The sequence below is a fragment of the Polypterus senegalus genome, chromosome 15 (genome assembly GCF_016835505.1).
Source record: "Polypterus senegalus isolate Bchr_013 chromosome 15, ASM1683550v1, whole genome shotgun sequence".
Lineage (NCBI taxonomy): Eukaryota > Metazoa > Chordata > Cladistia > Polypteriformes > Polypteridae > Polypterus > Polypterus senegalus.
This window is the reverse complement of record NC_053168.1, coordinates 18,459,722-18,475,495: the sequence shown is the minus strand read 5'-3', so window position 1 is coordinate 18,475,495 and position 15,774 is coordinate 18,459,722. Positions and strand designations below refer to the sequence as shown.

The window sequence follows — 15,774 nt, the reverse complement described above, 5'->3', positions numbered from 1 at the left end:
TTTATATACTCAGTCCTTGGGGAACAAATTATGTAGGTCTATGGGAGCAAAACAAAAAGATACAGATGGACTTTACATACTTTCTCCACCAGGAAAGCGGCTCCTCAATACCACTGTCTGAGCGTCCCATGGAAGCAAGGAAAGCAAATGGCCAAGCAAGGAGCATCATGAAGGCAGCGAAGAAGAGCCGGATTGGAAACAGGGTGACTGTCATTAGTGCAATCTAAAAAAAACAGAAGGAAAATACATGATAAACATGAAACTTCTATCAGACATCTTGGTTAAGCATAACCCTACAAACTATTTTTAATCCATATATGCAGTTATGGAAAAAACCTTAATTAAAGGAATTTCAGGTACAGATGTTTGCAGAATTAGATTCTAAATTAACTGTAAATTGCTGCAGCTTTCTAGGAGTTAAGTTTGGGACAAAAGGTAAAAAGTAAGCACTTATTAAATGTTACTTTGATAATACTACATGCACGTTAAGATAAGCATAAAATTTAATTTGGAATTCTTTAGTTATTTTACCTTCATTGTTAAATCAATGTGAACAGTTTTCTCATTAAAAAAAGAGTTCACAAAGTAAGGCCAACAGATGAAGACAAACTATTTGGCTTTATTTATAACCAGAGTTACCTTAAACTAGGGCATGGTGATTACAGATCCTGCATCCTTAGCAAGAATCCCACACAAAGGCATTTCCTGTGGGGATTTTGCTTAGTCTCCTTGTGTTTGTGTAGATTTTCCACTGCATATTCCTAAAGATGTGTGTTAGCTAAACTGTCAACTTTAAACTTTGTTAAAACTGTCCACTTTAACTTTATGCGAGTGTGGGCATGAGTAGGACATGTAATGCACCACATTCTGCCCAGGGTCTTTTTGTACTTTGGGCAAGTGCCCTGCTCCCCCTGTGGCCCTGAATTGGAGTTGAAAAAATACGCAACTTACAGACAATCTGCAAGTGCACCGTAATGGTTTGTCTTTTATATTCATTCTACTGTCAACTTAAAGCTACATTACTTAGTTCATGACATTTATTTCTCTTCATCAGCTCCATCTCTTCAACCTCAATACTTAATGCATTTCCACCACTGGCAACTTGCAGTTCTCTTTGTCAGATTTCCAGCACTACATTCATCAGGTACATGAGCTGCATTGTCTTTTTTAAATTCTCTTATTGTTGCATTTGCATACTCTCAGGTCGTGAATTGTATTTTCTGTCTGTCGTCTTCTTGCAAAAAAAGATAGAGTGTGTTAAACATGGTGTGAAATCTTGTTCTTCTAAAAACTAAACTTATCATGAGGCTGCAACTTTAATAGCACAATCACTTTGCAGATATAACTATATTTTACATTTCTTACTTTTTTTTTAAAGGGACCAAAAAATGACTATACTGTATCTGGCAGACTTGCAACTGTTTACATATGAACGTGAAATACAACAAGGTATCCAAGGTAATATGGACTGATGCTACCTCGGACAGCTGACAACTTGGATAAAATTGATGGCTGTTGTAGTGGTGATACTGCACAGAGACGGTGGGGGCTCACAAGACAGAGAGTTCATCTGACACCATCAAGGAAAGGACCACTTACTGTGGCCAGAGATGGGCTTTATGCATATGATAGGTGGAAGTCTCCAATTAACTTGCACTGCAAAGTGCTCACCTCTGAGCCAGAGAAGTTACCACCACCAGCAGTGCACCATAAAGAACATCTTCAAACTGATATGTTTCGTTATGCGAGTCCACAGCAATTCAATTGGAGATAAGGGTGGGATTTACACTGTGGATGGGTGGAGTGAAGTGGGGACATTGCACCAAGAAAGTGGGAGCTGACACAGAGAGAGATCAGCTGACAGCACCACGAAATCGCACCGCTCACAGAGGCCATAGATGGGCTTTGCATGGCTGACAGTTGGAGCAATGCATTTACAGTAGCTCACACCACAAAGTGCTTACCTTTGAGCCAGAGGTATGCGGATTCACAGCTCCCAACAACAGTGAACCACAGCACTTTGAAATGGATAAACAAAAAAATCCTAACTGAATGAAACAGTAGGGCATGTGTACACTGTCAAGACTGGCGACACACTGAACATAACCAAGGGGTGCTGTTGAGGAGGGTGAGTGAGTCCCTGCTACATTCCCAGAGTCACTAGTTGAGGGTAAAAGCATAGTATTTACGCACTCGTGTTCACAGCAAAGCTTTTATAAATTAGAAGTTGTGTAATTACACTTATAGGTTCACCTTGGATAATGTGAAACATTGTTGGTTAATCGGAATGCAGATCATCAGGGATTTAGTCTTTTAAACTCTGTTTTTTTACTCTGTTTAAATCACAAAAACACATTTGGCTAATTTATCAAAAAAAAAAAAAGGAAGCTCTGTTAACAGTAAAATGTTGATGCATATATACACTGGTGTACGTGTAGATGTATGATGACAGAATAAATGCAAGGGAAATGCTGTACACACACATAATGCAACTAGTAAGATTTTTTTCATTGTTCAACTATTGTAAATGAACCTTGTGGAATCTTCCCTTCAGTAATGGGACTGCAGGAGTAGAAGTGAGATGTGGCGGAAATGAGAATGTTGAGGTGGATGTGTGGAGTTACAAAAAAAGGGCAAAAAAATGAGACAATCAGAGGTAAAACAAAAGTGTGAGAGGTAGCAAAGAAAGTACAGGAGAGTAGGCTGAAGTGGTATGGACATATAATGTGGAAAGACATGGAATATATGAGCAAAAGACTGATGGGAATAGAAGTGCAGAGGAACAGAAAGTGAGAGAGGCCAAAAGGGAGGTGAATAGATGAAGTTAAAGAAGATCTGAAGGAAAAGGACTGTTGATCTGGCACATCAACCTTACTTGGAAGTGGGAAAAGATGAAAAGGAGGGGGAAGAAGAAGAAGCCACTATTACTGACTAAATGCTGTGTATTCCATGGAGTATGTAATGTATTATATATTCAAAAAGTGGGTTCAAACTCTCTTGAAAACTACAGGCACGGCATTCTGGGAGCCTTTTGCATAAAGATGGTTAAGAGACTTGAACATCATTTCATCCGCCATCCGTTCAGTCATCTTTCATTCCATGGAGTAAATGCATCATATTGTAAACTATTAACATCTTTATCTCCTGTGGCTTTCCCTCATGTCTGAATTGCCAATGCAGACACCCAGCTTACATTTACTTTATTTCAGCAGTGTAACGAATTTATATAGCAACAATTGTGGGCAGTATCCTGAGAAACGTAAACTTTAAATATAATAGTACAGAAAGAAAGAAAAAATGGCTCAACACAAATGGGGTCAAGCATTTTACTGCACACTGTAAATAAATGTACTGCATCAAAATCTTACTCAAACGCTAAACGACACTCATTATTATGGAAGCATCTGCAATATTGATTAGTTTGCACTACGCATTCAATCTTACTATCAGTCTGTTTGCTCACTAACTTCTATATTCTAATTGTTACTTATTCTATCTAACACATGGTGTATGTTTACAAAGTATATGATTACTTAACTATTTGATTTTATACAGCTATACATTTATTTAGATGTATTCCCCTTTTTTTTTACTGCCATTGCTTAACCTAGTATTTTGTGTCTCTCTGTTGTATCATGTGCTGCTTCTACAGAAATAAGCACTTCTCATTGCACTTTAGGATACAGTGACAATACATTTAATTGTTGTTTTTCTCCTTCTTGAAGCGTCAGAGCAACAAAGATCAAATATCCATTCACAGCAACAAAGATTAAATATGCATTCCTTTGTGCAAGCTAATTCATAAGGCTTTATCAATCATAATCTGTCATGATATTATAATGTGACTAAAGAGACTGATTGTCAAAAAGCAAATAAATTAAAGAACTGTTTATAACGAAACACTTGCAGCTATATAACATTGCTGGAAAAAGCTGATTAAGGACAAGGTAAGTGTATTAAATTTATGGAGACACAGCTGTATTTTTCTTTTTTTTTTTTTTGAAAGCAACCCTCTGCTGTACTAAATGTTAGGACAGACGTGCCACATGCACCCTTCTCACTGCACTTGCATTCTGGTGGAAATTCCCAGCATGTTAATTCTGTTAGACCTCGGTGCAGCATTTGACACTGTCAAACATGACATTATATTGTCCAGAATAGAGAACATTCTGGGTGTCTCTGGCACTGCCCTCCAGTGGTTCAGGCCTTTTCTGGACGACAGGCAAGAGTTTATTATTCTTTGCAATAGCAGATCCAGCTCAGTGTAAGTCACTCAAGGAGTTCTTCAGGGCTCTGCCCTCGGCCCTCTGCTCTTTAGTATCTACATGTTTCCCCTTGGCCATATTTGTAGCTTTGGAATACTGTAGGTTATCATTTTTATGTAGATGATACTCAGATCTATTTCAGTGTAAAAAGTGAAACTTCATCAGAACTTTCTCAACTCGCAACATGCCTCAGTGAAATTAAAACCTGGATGAAGCATAACTCTTTAAAATTAAATTGTAAAAAAAAACAAAACTCCTGTAAATTGGCACTAAGGCTCAGCTTAAGAAAATTAGCTTCTTTTCAATCACTCTTGGTGATGATCTCATCAGACCTTCTTCTACTATAAGGAATCTTCGTGTCATTTTTGATGCGTCCCTATCTTATTCTACCCACATTCATCACATAGAAACATTCTTACTTCCACTTTCATAACATATCCAATGTTCACTCATTCCTGTCCTTTTCCAATGCTAAGAAACTTGTGCTTTTATCATATCCCACATTGACTACTGTAACTCTCTGCTGGCAGGTGATCCTTTTAATCTTCTATCATAGCTCCAATTGATTCAAAACTCAGCTGCAATAGTCCTTACACAGACCTGCAACACCGACCACATAACACCCATCCTGTTTCTCTTTTACTGGCTTCCCTGTGTCTTACTTAACTGAATATTATATTAATAACATACAAAGTGTCCTTGCATTGGACTACATCAGTGACCTTCTCCATCATTGTCTCATGTCTACCAACTAAGGTCCCCCGATTCTGGCAATCTTGTTGTGCCCTACACTAACCTGTACGTTGTGGGTGACAGAGCCTTCACGTCTATTGCGTCTAGACTTTGGAATGACCTCCTGAAATTAATTACATCAGCTGACTCAGTTCATTCTTTAAAAAATAAAATAAAAAAAAAAACAGCTTAACACTCACTTGTTCAGAAAGACTTAATTTACACACTGACATTCAGACCCTTCCTTCAGTTCAGATGCCCAAGAAGATTTATGTGTGTGTTGTAACAAAACAAAATTTGTGATATTTGTTCAGGGTTTTCTTCTAATATTGTATTTAATATTTTACTCTGATTTATTGTCTTTTAATTCTTTGTAATGCTTTTTTATGTACAGTGGAACCTCAGTTCAAGAAAGTCTCAGAACACGTACAAATCGGTTTACGACCAAAAAAATTGCCAAACTTTTGCATCTGTTCACGACCACACACTTGGTATACAAACAAGCCAGTTTCCTTTTTGGTTTGTGTGCGCCGATGATTTCCGGTCGTGTTCAGTCTCTCCCTGTCCATTCCCTTTGCAGCCAGCGAGAGAGAGCGAGACACACACACACGCAAGAGAGACACACAGACAGACACGTGTGAGAGGCACACACACACACAGACAGACATGCGAGCGGGAGACAGACACACACGCGTGCGCGCGAACGAAAGACACACACACACACACACGCACGTGCGAGCGAGAGAGAGAGAGAGAGAGAGACGGCTGGACGCATGAGGCCCAGAAGGCAGTTAAAGAATGCACAAGGCTTGTTTTTAAACAGACAGATCCGAGCATTGTTTTAACCTCGTTGTATTCAACTTTAGACTTTTTTCTATTGGATTTTAACCTCCACTTCAGTTTACAGCGATTGGTTCGTAGCATGCATTGTTGCAATGTTACTTTTCTTGGTGGTTTATTAAATTACGTATTTTTTAAATGTTCATTTTTTTCCTTGTGCTTAAAACTCATTAAAAAAGAAAGTGTTTTTAGCAAGCAGTTCGTAGCGCTATAGCGCAAACTCTTGCAGTGTTAGTTTTCTCTGTTGTTCAAGGTTTTCTCAGTGTTATTGAATGTTTTTACATTTAGTTTACTATTACACTGTGCATTCTATGGTATAATTAACTATATTTGTGCTTAAAAATCTTTAAAAAAAAAACATATTAAAACATTTACATACAGTTTGTACGGTCTGGAATGGATTACCGTATATCTTCTAGTAGTGGCCGGCTTCTTATTGACGCCTGTTTCCAATAAACGCCGGGTTTGAAGAGATGTCGCGACAAATAGACGCTGGTCTCTAATAGAAGCCGGTCTCCTTTAAGTGCCGGTCTGTAGTAAACGCCGATCTCCAATGACCCACTGCCTTTTTCATACGCTAATCCTCTTTCGTACCACCTGGGCTACCGCCCTCCTACAGTGAATCATACGGTAAGTACCTTGTCGTGTCAAAAATGTTTTGTCGTTGGATGCTATCGAGGAAGGGAGAAAGTCAAAAAGAAATTTCTTCGTGTACATTTTGCCCTTTCATCTCCACGTCAATCATAACCCCACAGGGAGGGCAGAGGTGGCGGGAAGAACATGAAAATGCCATCTTCGACACGTTAATCTTCTCCTTTGACCAGGGAAGAAGGGGCTGTATTGTGGCTGGATAGACAGTACATGATCATGTGAAAAACTCTGCGCCCTCTTCCTCGGTGACCTGTTAACCTTTACCTCCACTGACACTTTTGCCTTCGGAAGGGTTGTGCGGGTGTCTGTTCGTGTCACTGTGTTCTTGTGGCCCGTGTTTGTAGTGTGAGCGATGGGAAGGAAACGGTCATTTTATTTAGCATTCAAGCTCCATGCGGTAACATATGCAAAAGAACATTCAGGCGAAGAAGCTGCACGACATTTTGGGGTGGATCCAAAACATATCCGAGAATGGCGCAAGCAGATGACTGATATTGGGAAAACGGCGGCAGAAAAAGGTGCCGGAATAAACGATTGACTGGTGGAGGAGCTAAGAAAGTGAGTGAAGAATTAGATGAACTGGTGTTAACATGGATTATTGAACTGAAATATGCGCGTGTCTCGAGAAAAATGGTCCGCACGAAAGCGAAGAGGATTTTTGATACATAGCTTGATGATGCTTCAAAAGGAAAAGAAACGTTCGCAGCCAGTGCTGGCTGGCTTGATACATTTATGAAACGCCATCATTTATCGCTCCGTCGGAAGACATCGCTGGTGTAGAAGGATCCAGAACAAGTTATTGACAAGCTTGTCTCTTTTGTGATGTGGGTTGCCAATCAGCGAACTGCAGATGGAGTTAAGGACGGCGAAATCATTGGAATGGACGAGACATCTGCTTGGTTCGACATGCCTGGTTCTACAACAGTCGAACCAACCGAATAGGAGTGTTACATTAAAAACTTCTGGTAACGAGAAATCTCATTTCACTGTCATATTGGCAGCGAAAGCAGATGGCACAAAATTGAAGCCATTTATTGTATTTTGGGGCGCAAAGTGAGAAGTGGCAAGACTACAGGATGTCCAAGAAGCTGTGGTAGCGACCTCAACAAACGGATGGATGAATCAGGAATTAACAATAATGTGGTTGCAGAAAGTTTGCAGTGTTTTCTATTTCGAAAGAGACTTCTTGTCTGGGACGCTTACCGCTGTCACATCAGTGAGGAAACTAAACAAGAGCTGAAGAAATATAAAATGTCAACGGCAGTTATTCCTGGTGGTTGCACCAAGTACGTCCAACCTGCTAATGATGTTTGGAACAAGCCCCTCAAAGACAAGCTTCGAGAGTTGTATGATAATTGGATGGCAGGGGAAAAAGATAAGGGGTTTACAGCTGGCGGAAATTTGAAAGTGCCGGCACTACGTTTGTTAGTAACGTGGAGAATATCAGCTTGGCAAGAAATCACCCAAGAAATGATAAGAAAATCCTTCAAGGATTGTGGAATCCTCAATGCATGCGATGGATCTGAGGACCATCTTATCCACTACTTTAAGGAGGGCCAGCCATGCCATGCTGAGAGTGCAAAACTGATTACTGCGCGACAACAAACAATGGGAGTACCTGTATTGCCATCACAAGAAGAGGAAGATGAAGAACTCGCAGATAACGAAGCAATCATTACCTATTCAAACGACGAGTAGATGGTAAGTACTGTACTTTATTGTATCTTATCCAGTCTCATGTCGTAATGTATACATATATGCGTGAGTTTGGAGCTTATTGCATTTCCTTATGTTCCGCAGGGGACTTGTTGGGCTGATGAGCGCGCGTAAATTGACTGGTGCAGGCCAGTGCTGGTGGCATCATTGGCGAGAAAGTTGACGTCTACCGTACCTGTTTTTCATGCTTACGGTAGTACCATATACTGCTTTAATAAGACCGTACTGCTGTACTGATAATTTCATTAAATCCTGAAATGTTCATCCGGTGTTGTTGCCTACATTTTGTGACCGTAAATACAGTACCATACCGTATTTTACTTCCAAATGAACCCCGTTTACCCATCACCATTCCGTCTGCGAGGCAAATAATAGCCGGTCTCCAACAACCGCCGGTCTCTTTTAAACGCCAGGCCATCCAAATAATTTTCTGAATAAACGCCAGGGCTACTATTGGAAGATATACGGTAATCGTTATTTACATACAATCCTATGGGGGAACTTACTATGTTCGTGAACCAGGGTTCTACTGTATTTACCAGCAGGAGTACCCGGCATTGCCCGGGAATCTGTAACCGGTGAATTTCCCAAATGAAAAAAACAGAACATAGAAATAGAACAAACAGTTTTCTGATTCACATTTTATTGTAATGTTCCTCCATTTTGGATTGTGTCTGCTGTGGCGTTTGAGACACCCTTGAAATAGACCATTCTCTGGCATCTGAAGTGGATCGTCAAGTTGTACATATTTTTTTCGGTGGTATGGGTATATTCGCAAAAAGCAGAACAATTATAATGTGTTACATGGTATTACGTACGGAATACGCACCACAGTGAGATGAATTTACCTTATTTACAATACGTCGGAAAACGAACAAATAGCACCAGTCAGTAAGAAAGAGCAAAACTGAAATCGTACTGTGAGTCGGAAAGCGAGCAAATAGCACCACAAATATGGAAAGCCAGTGAGAAAGAGTAGCACTGAAACTGTACTGGGAAAAATGGCAGGGAGGGGTGATCTGTTTATAAGGAGTATTTGTGGTATCTAACGGACGTTGGCAATGGTAACTATAGAGAGAAGTGACATGCAACTGGTGCTGCGTGTGGGGAAAATGGCGGGGGAAGGATGCTGTCTTTTTAAGGCGAGTCTCTGTTCAAATGTGCTGCCATATAACGGACGTTGGAGGATGAAATATAGCACTATCAGTGCGTGTGGAAGTGTGACCCATGGAAACGCGGGTGTGTGAGCCGGTCACGCGCACTGGGTCGTTCACGTTTTATATCTATATGGAAGTCCAGCTTAACCTGATCAAAGCAGTTGGCCTTCTCATACTTGGACACTAATGCCATCTCTTGTCTATTTGGGTAAAACATGGGTAAAGAGTGACGTACAGGGACCAAACGTGCCGCTAGATGGTACTGCCGTGAAGGTTTGTTGCAATGTGCGGACATCTTGTCGATGATAAGTACAGGGTCTTGTGCTGAAGGTGAAAAGGTGCCCTGCCCTTCACCACGAACATTTTTCCCAACCAAACATACCCCATGACCTTCTCCTGGTCACAAAGGAGCCCCATCCCCAGTTTGGTGCCGACTGGACGCCCGGTGCAGATTTGTATTGTGGACAAACAAACAAACATACACACATGCTTTATATATTAGACTCATTCCAGAATAGTAATAGAAAATGAATACCTTAAATGAAAACATTCTAAAGACATGTTTTACTCGACAATGCAATGAGGGGATATGTATTTAGTTATTGATTAATTTCACTTTGTATCTGTGCTTGTTGTATTTTAGCGCATGTATTCACAATTAGTTAATTAAGTGTTTTCAACAATTAAAAAAGTATGAGATCCAAATTAACTACAAACACAAACTGAAATAGCCTAAAATATATAAAACTGCTGGTGACCATGACATTCAGTGTGTCCTGATCGTACAGTATGTGTTTGTTTTTGTTGCTTGGTGTTGACATTAAATAAATTTCCATTTGTGGAGATCAATTGCATCTAAACCAATTGCCAAGGAGCTTGTTTCCTTCACTATACCATGAACACAAAGAAAACAATAGATAGATAGATAGATAGGTAGGTAGGTGGGTAGGTAGGTAGGTAGGTAGGTAGGTAGTTTATTAATCCCAAGGGGAAATTCACATAATCCAGCAGCAGTATACTGATACAAAGAAACAATATTAAATTAAATAGTAAAAAAAATAAAAAAATTTAAATAAAATTGTTAAGGCAAACAACCCTTAAGCAAATATATCTAGGACAACGTCTTTGTCATTAGGTCACACAATCTGCACAAAGCCCAATGAACTTAATCAAATGGACATTTCATGTAGCCTGTATACTTGAATTTCTTGAATTTCTCAGTGACAACTACATACCAAAAACATATGCAAATGTACACTTTATACTACCAACCAATACAGAGGACAAGAAAAACAATAAAACACAGGAACTAACATGGATATAATATGATATGTAAAACATGATATCTAATGATTCTGGTGTTAAACTGAATTTTCTTTGGCTGTTTGCTGTACATATAATCAGTGACAAGAACTTTTAAAATGTGCTGGTTTGACTTTAGTGTTACAGTTATGATCTAGCAGAAAGAACAGCATGTACATGTGGTGTCTTAAAAATGGCATTATTTCAACTGATGGTAAGACAGACACTATCAGTAAATGTCACTAGCCTCCAGATGGCTTTTCTATTTTAAATAGCTATGTTAACATAACACATGGTAACATCACCATGAAGCAGCAATAATTAAAATATATACTTCTAACTCAGGGGATGCACAGTGGTAGCACTGCTGCCTCACAGTAAAGAACCCATTGTTCATGTCCCTGCAAGGAGTTTGCATGCTCTTCATGACACATGTCTGCATGGGTTTCTGATAGTTTCCTCCCATTGTCCAAAGACTTGCAGGGCAGGTGAACCAGTAACTCTAAATTGACCCTAGTGTGTGTTTTGTGTGTGAGTGTATGTGTTCTTCCTGCCTTGTGCCTCTGAGATAGCTGGTATAGGCTCCAGCTTCAGCAGGTTATAAAAACTACATAAATTCTAAAATTAAGCCTTCTGCATTAAGGCCTCAGTGTTTGGGTGCAGCACAGTACATCATGAAGACCTTTGAGAGGCTGGTCCTGGACTATAGAGGTTTGCTTATAAAAGACCAACTGGATGTACTATAGTTTGCCTACTGGATAATGACTGGAGTGGAAAATGAAATTATCTGCCTGCTCCACAAGGCTTACATCCAACTGGACAATGCCGACAACACTATCAGGATGTTGTTTTTTGATCTCTCCAGAGCATTCAGAACCGTCCAGCCAAGTGCTAAGCTCAAGGATATGCAAGGAAATGACCTCATGGTTTCCTGGATAAAGCACTATTTGTTGCAGACTGTGCTTTACGAGGCTCAAGGATTTTGTGTGTCACTGTTGTGGATGTGAGCAATACTAGAGAACCACAAGAAAAAGGACCGGTTCCTTTTTTTCTTCACTCTGTACATCTCTGTGAGTATAACACAAGGTCATGTCACTTGCAGAAATTCTCTGAGTATTCTGTATTAACGGGGTGCATTGATACAGGGGGTGAAACAGAGAAGTCAAATGAGTACTGTTTGCATCTTAACATTAGCATAATCCAAATAACTGCTTATTAACTTTCACCTTCTAAAGATCTTCTATGCCCAATGTGGAGGTGATGCATTGCTATAAGTACTTAGGGGTCCAACATCACTGACAGGAGGGACTTGTCTTGCAACACATGTTCTACAACTCTGTGATGGCCAGTGTAATATTCTATGCTGTGATGTGCTGGGCTGGTAACATCATTTCAAAAGAGGCCCACCATACAAACAAGCTAATTAAAAGGGGAGGCTCAGTTACAGGATGCACTCTCAACCTGCCGGAGGTAGTAAAGGTGGACAGAATGAAGATTATACTGATTATACATTATGAACAATGGAACAAGGAATATAGAGGCACTTTCATCACGGTCACAAGACCCATGTTATTATCTATCTATATATATATATCTATACTAATAAAAGGCAAAGCCCTCCCTCCCTCCCTCCCTCCCTCACTCACTCATCACTAATTCTCCAACTTCCCATATGGGTGGAAGGCTGAAATTTGGCAGGTTCATTCCTTACAGCTTCCTTACAAAAGTTGGGCAGGTTTCATTTCGAAATTCTACGCGTAATGGTCATAACTGGAAGCTGTTTTTCTCCATTTACTGTAATGGAGATGAGCTTGAGCTGGAGTTTCATGTGACATCATCACGCCTCCCACGTAATCACACAGTACATAGAAAACCAGGAAGACCTTCAAAAAGCGCTGAAGAAAACATGCATTATATAATTGAGAAGGCAGCAAAACAATAAGAAGCGAGCGAGTGACATATACAACCATATTCATGAGTTCTGCTACTGAAACAAAGCACATGTAAACCTACACTTTAAATTAAGTTCATAGACAGGCTGCCGCTGGCGTTTGTAATTTAGTGCCTGCCCATATAAGGCCGTCCGTCAGCGGCAATCCAATAGCAAACTCCCACTAAATATTCATGGGTTAAGGACTGTGCTTATGCAGAGGAAGACGAGATGGTCAGGGTGGTGTTTGGTACAAACTCAGCGAAACTGCGAGAGAAAGTTTTAAGTGCCAGGACTAAGGTAACATTAAATACAGCCATGGACATAGCACGAGATGGCACCAGCACAGCTGGGAAACTTCGATGCATGTACACCGAAGCGCTCACGTGAACTGGACGAGTGCACAGATAAAAGCAGCAGTTCCAAAGAGCTGAACAAAACCAATTACACAATTCAAAAGGCAGCAAAAATATGAAGCGCCTGATACAAGCATATTCATAAATCCAGCTACTGCGGAAACAAAGCACACGGTGGAAAAAGTTAATGTCCCGCTAAAGGAAGACAGTGTAAAAAAACCCGTGCATGCAGTGTGTCAGGTCTCAGATAAAGAAGAAGACGAGCTGTTTATTGATGCAGTAAGAAACGAATCGATGAATGAAACCTGTCATCTTTACAACGATTGACAAACACGGAATGTAACTTGAACACAACACATCCTACAAATACGAACCTGATTGAAAGAAATAATGATAATTAAATCCTTGATGACAGCAACACTCATAACACTCACAAAACAAATACTGTATATTGACAGTCATGTTACGTTATTTTTAAAATGTTCCCTTTTCTTTTTTAGCTTTTTAACACACTACTTCTCCGCTGCGATACGCGGGTATATATATATGTATATATATATATCCCGATCTACATAGTCGAATAATGGTAAGTAAGAGCGAGGGGAGGATGACTTATTGAGGCATGCAGGCTGTAGTGCGCGACAACTCTATCTGAATTGCGCGATCACATTTAAAAAAATATATCTTTTCAAGTTCTATTTAGTCCATATGTGTCAAACTCAAGGGCGAGATCATTTTATATACTGTATTATTGTTATTAATGGCCCGGGTATATGAAGCGCTGGTAACACAATAAACTACAGATCCCACAATGCAGCGCTTCAGCTGCCTTGTAACACTTACGCGTTAATCAAGTCTAGCTTATGATGCTGCAAGTTATTGCGAAGCTAGCTCACACGATGCTGAAGAGAAAAGTTGATTCTGAAAATAGAGCCTTTAAAAACCGATGGGAGGCTGAGTATATGTTTACTGAACCCGTGTGTCTCATTTGTGGAGCTAATGTGGCTGTAATTACAGAATTTAATCTAAGAAGGCACTATGAGACAAAACATCAGGGTAACCTGAATGCAATGCAGAAGATACAGAAAGCAGAAGAATTAAATAAGAATCTGACACTTCAGCGGACGTTTTTACCCATGCACAATCACAAAGTGATTTCAAGTGAAGCTGCTTTTATGGGAGACACAAATGTACCAGTGCAATTTGCCCCACTTTCCCTGTTGCAAAGTAATGTTAAACCAAGTCGTCACTACGGTGTTCCCAAATACACACTTTGCTGATAAACTGAGCGCACTGAGTTTGCACGGCGCTTTGGTGACTTTGAAGAACAAAAAAAGTCCGTCTACATGCGGCTCGAACCTTGTGCATGTTTGGTACCACATATCTGTGTGAGAAGCTCTTCTCAGTGATAAAGAATAACAAAACAGCACACAGGAGTCGCCTCACTGATGAGCACCTGCAATCCATCCTGAGAATCTCCACAACACAGAACCTCACACCAAACATAAACAAACTTGTTGCCAAAAAGATGCCAGGCGTCCAGCTCTAAAATGACATATGAGCAAAGACAACTGAATGATTTGATTTGTTACTGCTGAAAGGAACACATTTTATTTATATTTCCAGGTTTTGTTATGCAGCATGTTCATATTTGAATTTGTATAATTTTGACAGGATATATTTTTATGGAGAGCAAAATCTTTTGGGATATTTAAAATCTAAGTTTATTTTTATATAAAATTACATAAGAGTAAAGAAATTTGAATGTTTGTTCTTTTAACGTTTACTTTATTTCTAACTTGTATAATTTAGACAGGATATATACAGTATTTGTATATATAGTTGTTTAAGGTTTGAGTTGATTTATTCACGAATAATATTCCTGTCTGTTTTTACCATTCCTACCAAAGATATTTCTGTCGACTAAATAAAAATTCCTTCTATTTAAAATTTAAATAGAACTTGAACAAATACGATAATATCCACGCAGACTTGCACGTAAGAGCGGGAGTTATCCGTTTTAACCAGCAGCGTATTACACTGATATGAAATAGCTGTGTGTGTATATATGTAGATATGTATGTATATGTATATATATGTTTATATATGTGTGTGTATATATATATATATATATATATATATATATGTTTATGTGTGTGTGTGTAAATATATATATATATGACAGCAACACTCATCACTCACAACAGTGACAAAACAATTACATTGACAATCATGTTACGTTATTTTCAAAATGTTTCCTTTTCTTTTTCATTGCTTCTTTAACACACTACTTCTCCGCCGCGAAGCGCGGGTATTTTGCTAGTCTATACTAATAAAAGGCAAAGCCCTCACTGACTCACTCACTGACTGACTGACTGACTCATCACTAATTCTCCAACTTCCTGTGTAGGTGGAAGGCTGAAATTTGGCAGGCTCATTCCTTACAGCTTACTTACAAAAGTTGGGCGGGTTTCATTTCGAAATTCTACGTGTAATGGTCATAACTGGAAGCTATTTTTCTCCATATACTGTAATGGAGTTGAGCTCGATGGGCGTGGGGAGCGGAGTTTCGTGTGACACCATCACGCCTCCGACGTAATCACATGAACTGACTGTCAACACAGTACGTAGAAAACAAGGAAGAGCTCCAAAAAGCGCTGAAGAAAACATGCATTATACAATTGAGAAAGCAGCGAAACAATAAGAAGCGAGCGAGTTACATATACAACCATATTCATGAGTGCAGCTACTTCGGAAACAAAGCACGGTGTAAACCTAAAGTTTAAATTAAGTTCATAGACAGGCTGCCGCTGGTGTTTGTCATG

General features: G+C 39.6%; 1 protein-coding gene across 1 annotated transcript in view; it reads right to left on the bottom strand.

Moving 5' to 3' along the window:
• The window catches only part of LOC120516105 (lysophosphatidylcholine acyltransferase 1), a 167,036-nt gene that overhangs the window by 72,888 nt on the left and 78,374 nt on the right, over positions 1-15,774 (bottom strand). The window contains exon 2 of the mRNA XM_039737568.1: positions 81-223. Within this exon, the coding sequence (XP_039593502.1) occupies positions 81-223 (143 nt within the window). The remainder of the gene's footprint in view (positions 1-80; positions 224-15,774) is intronic.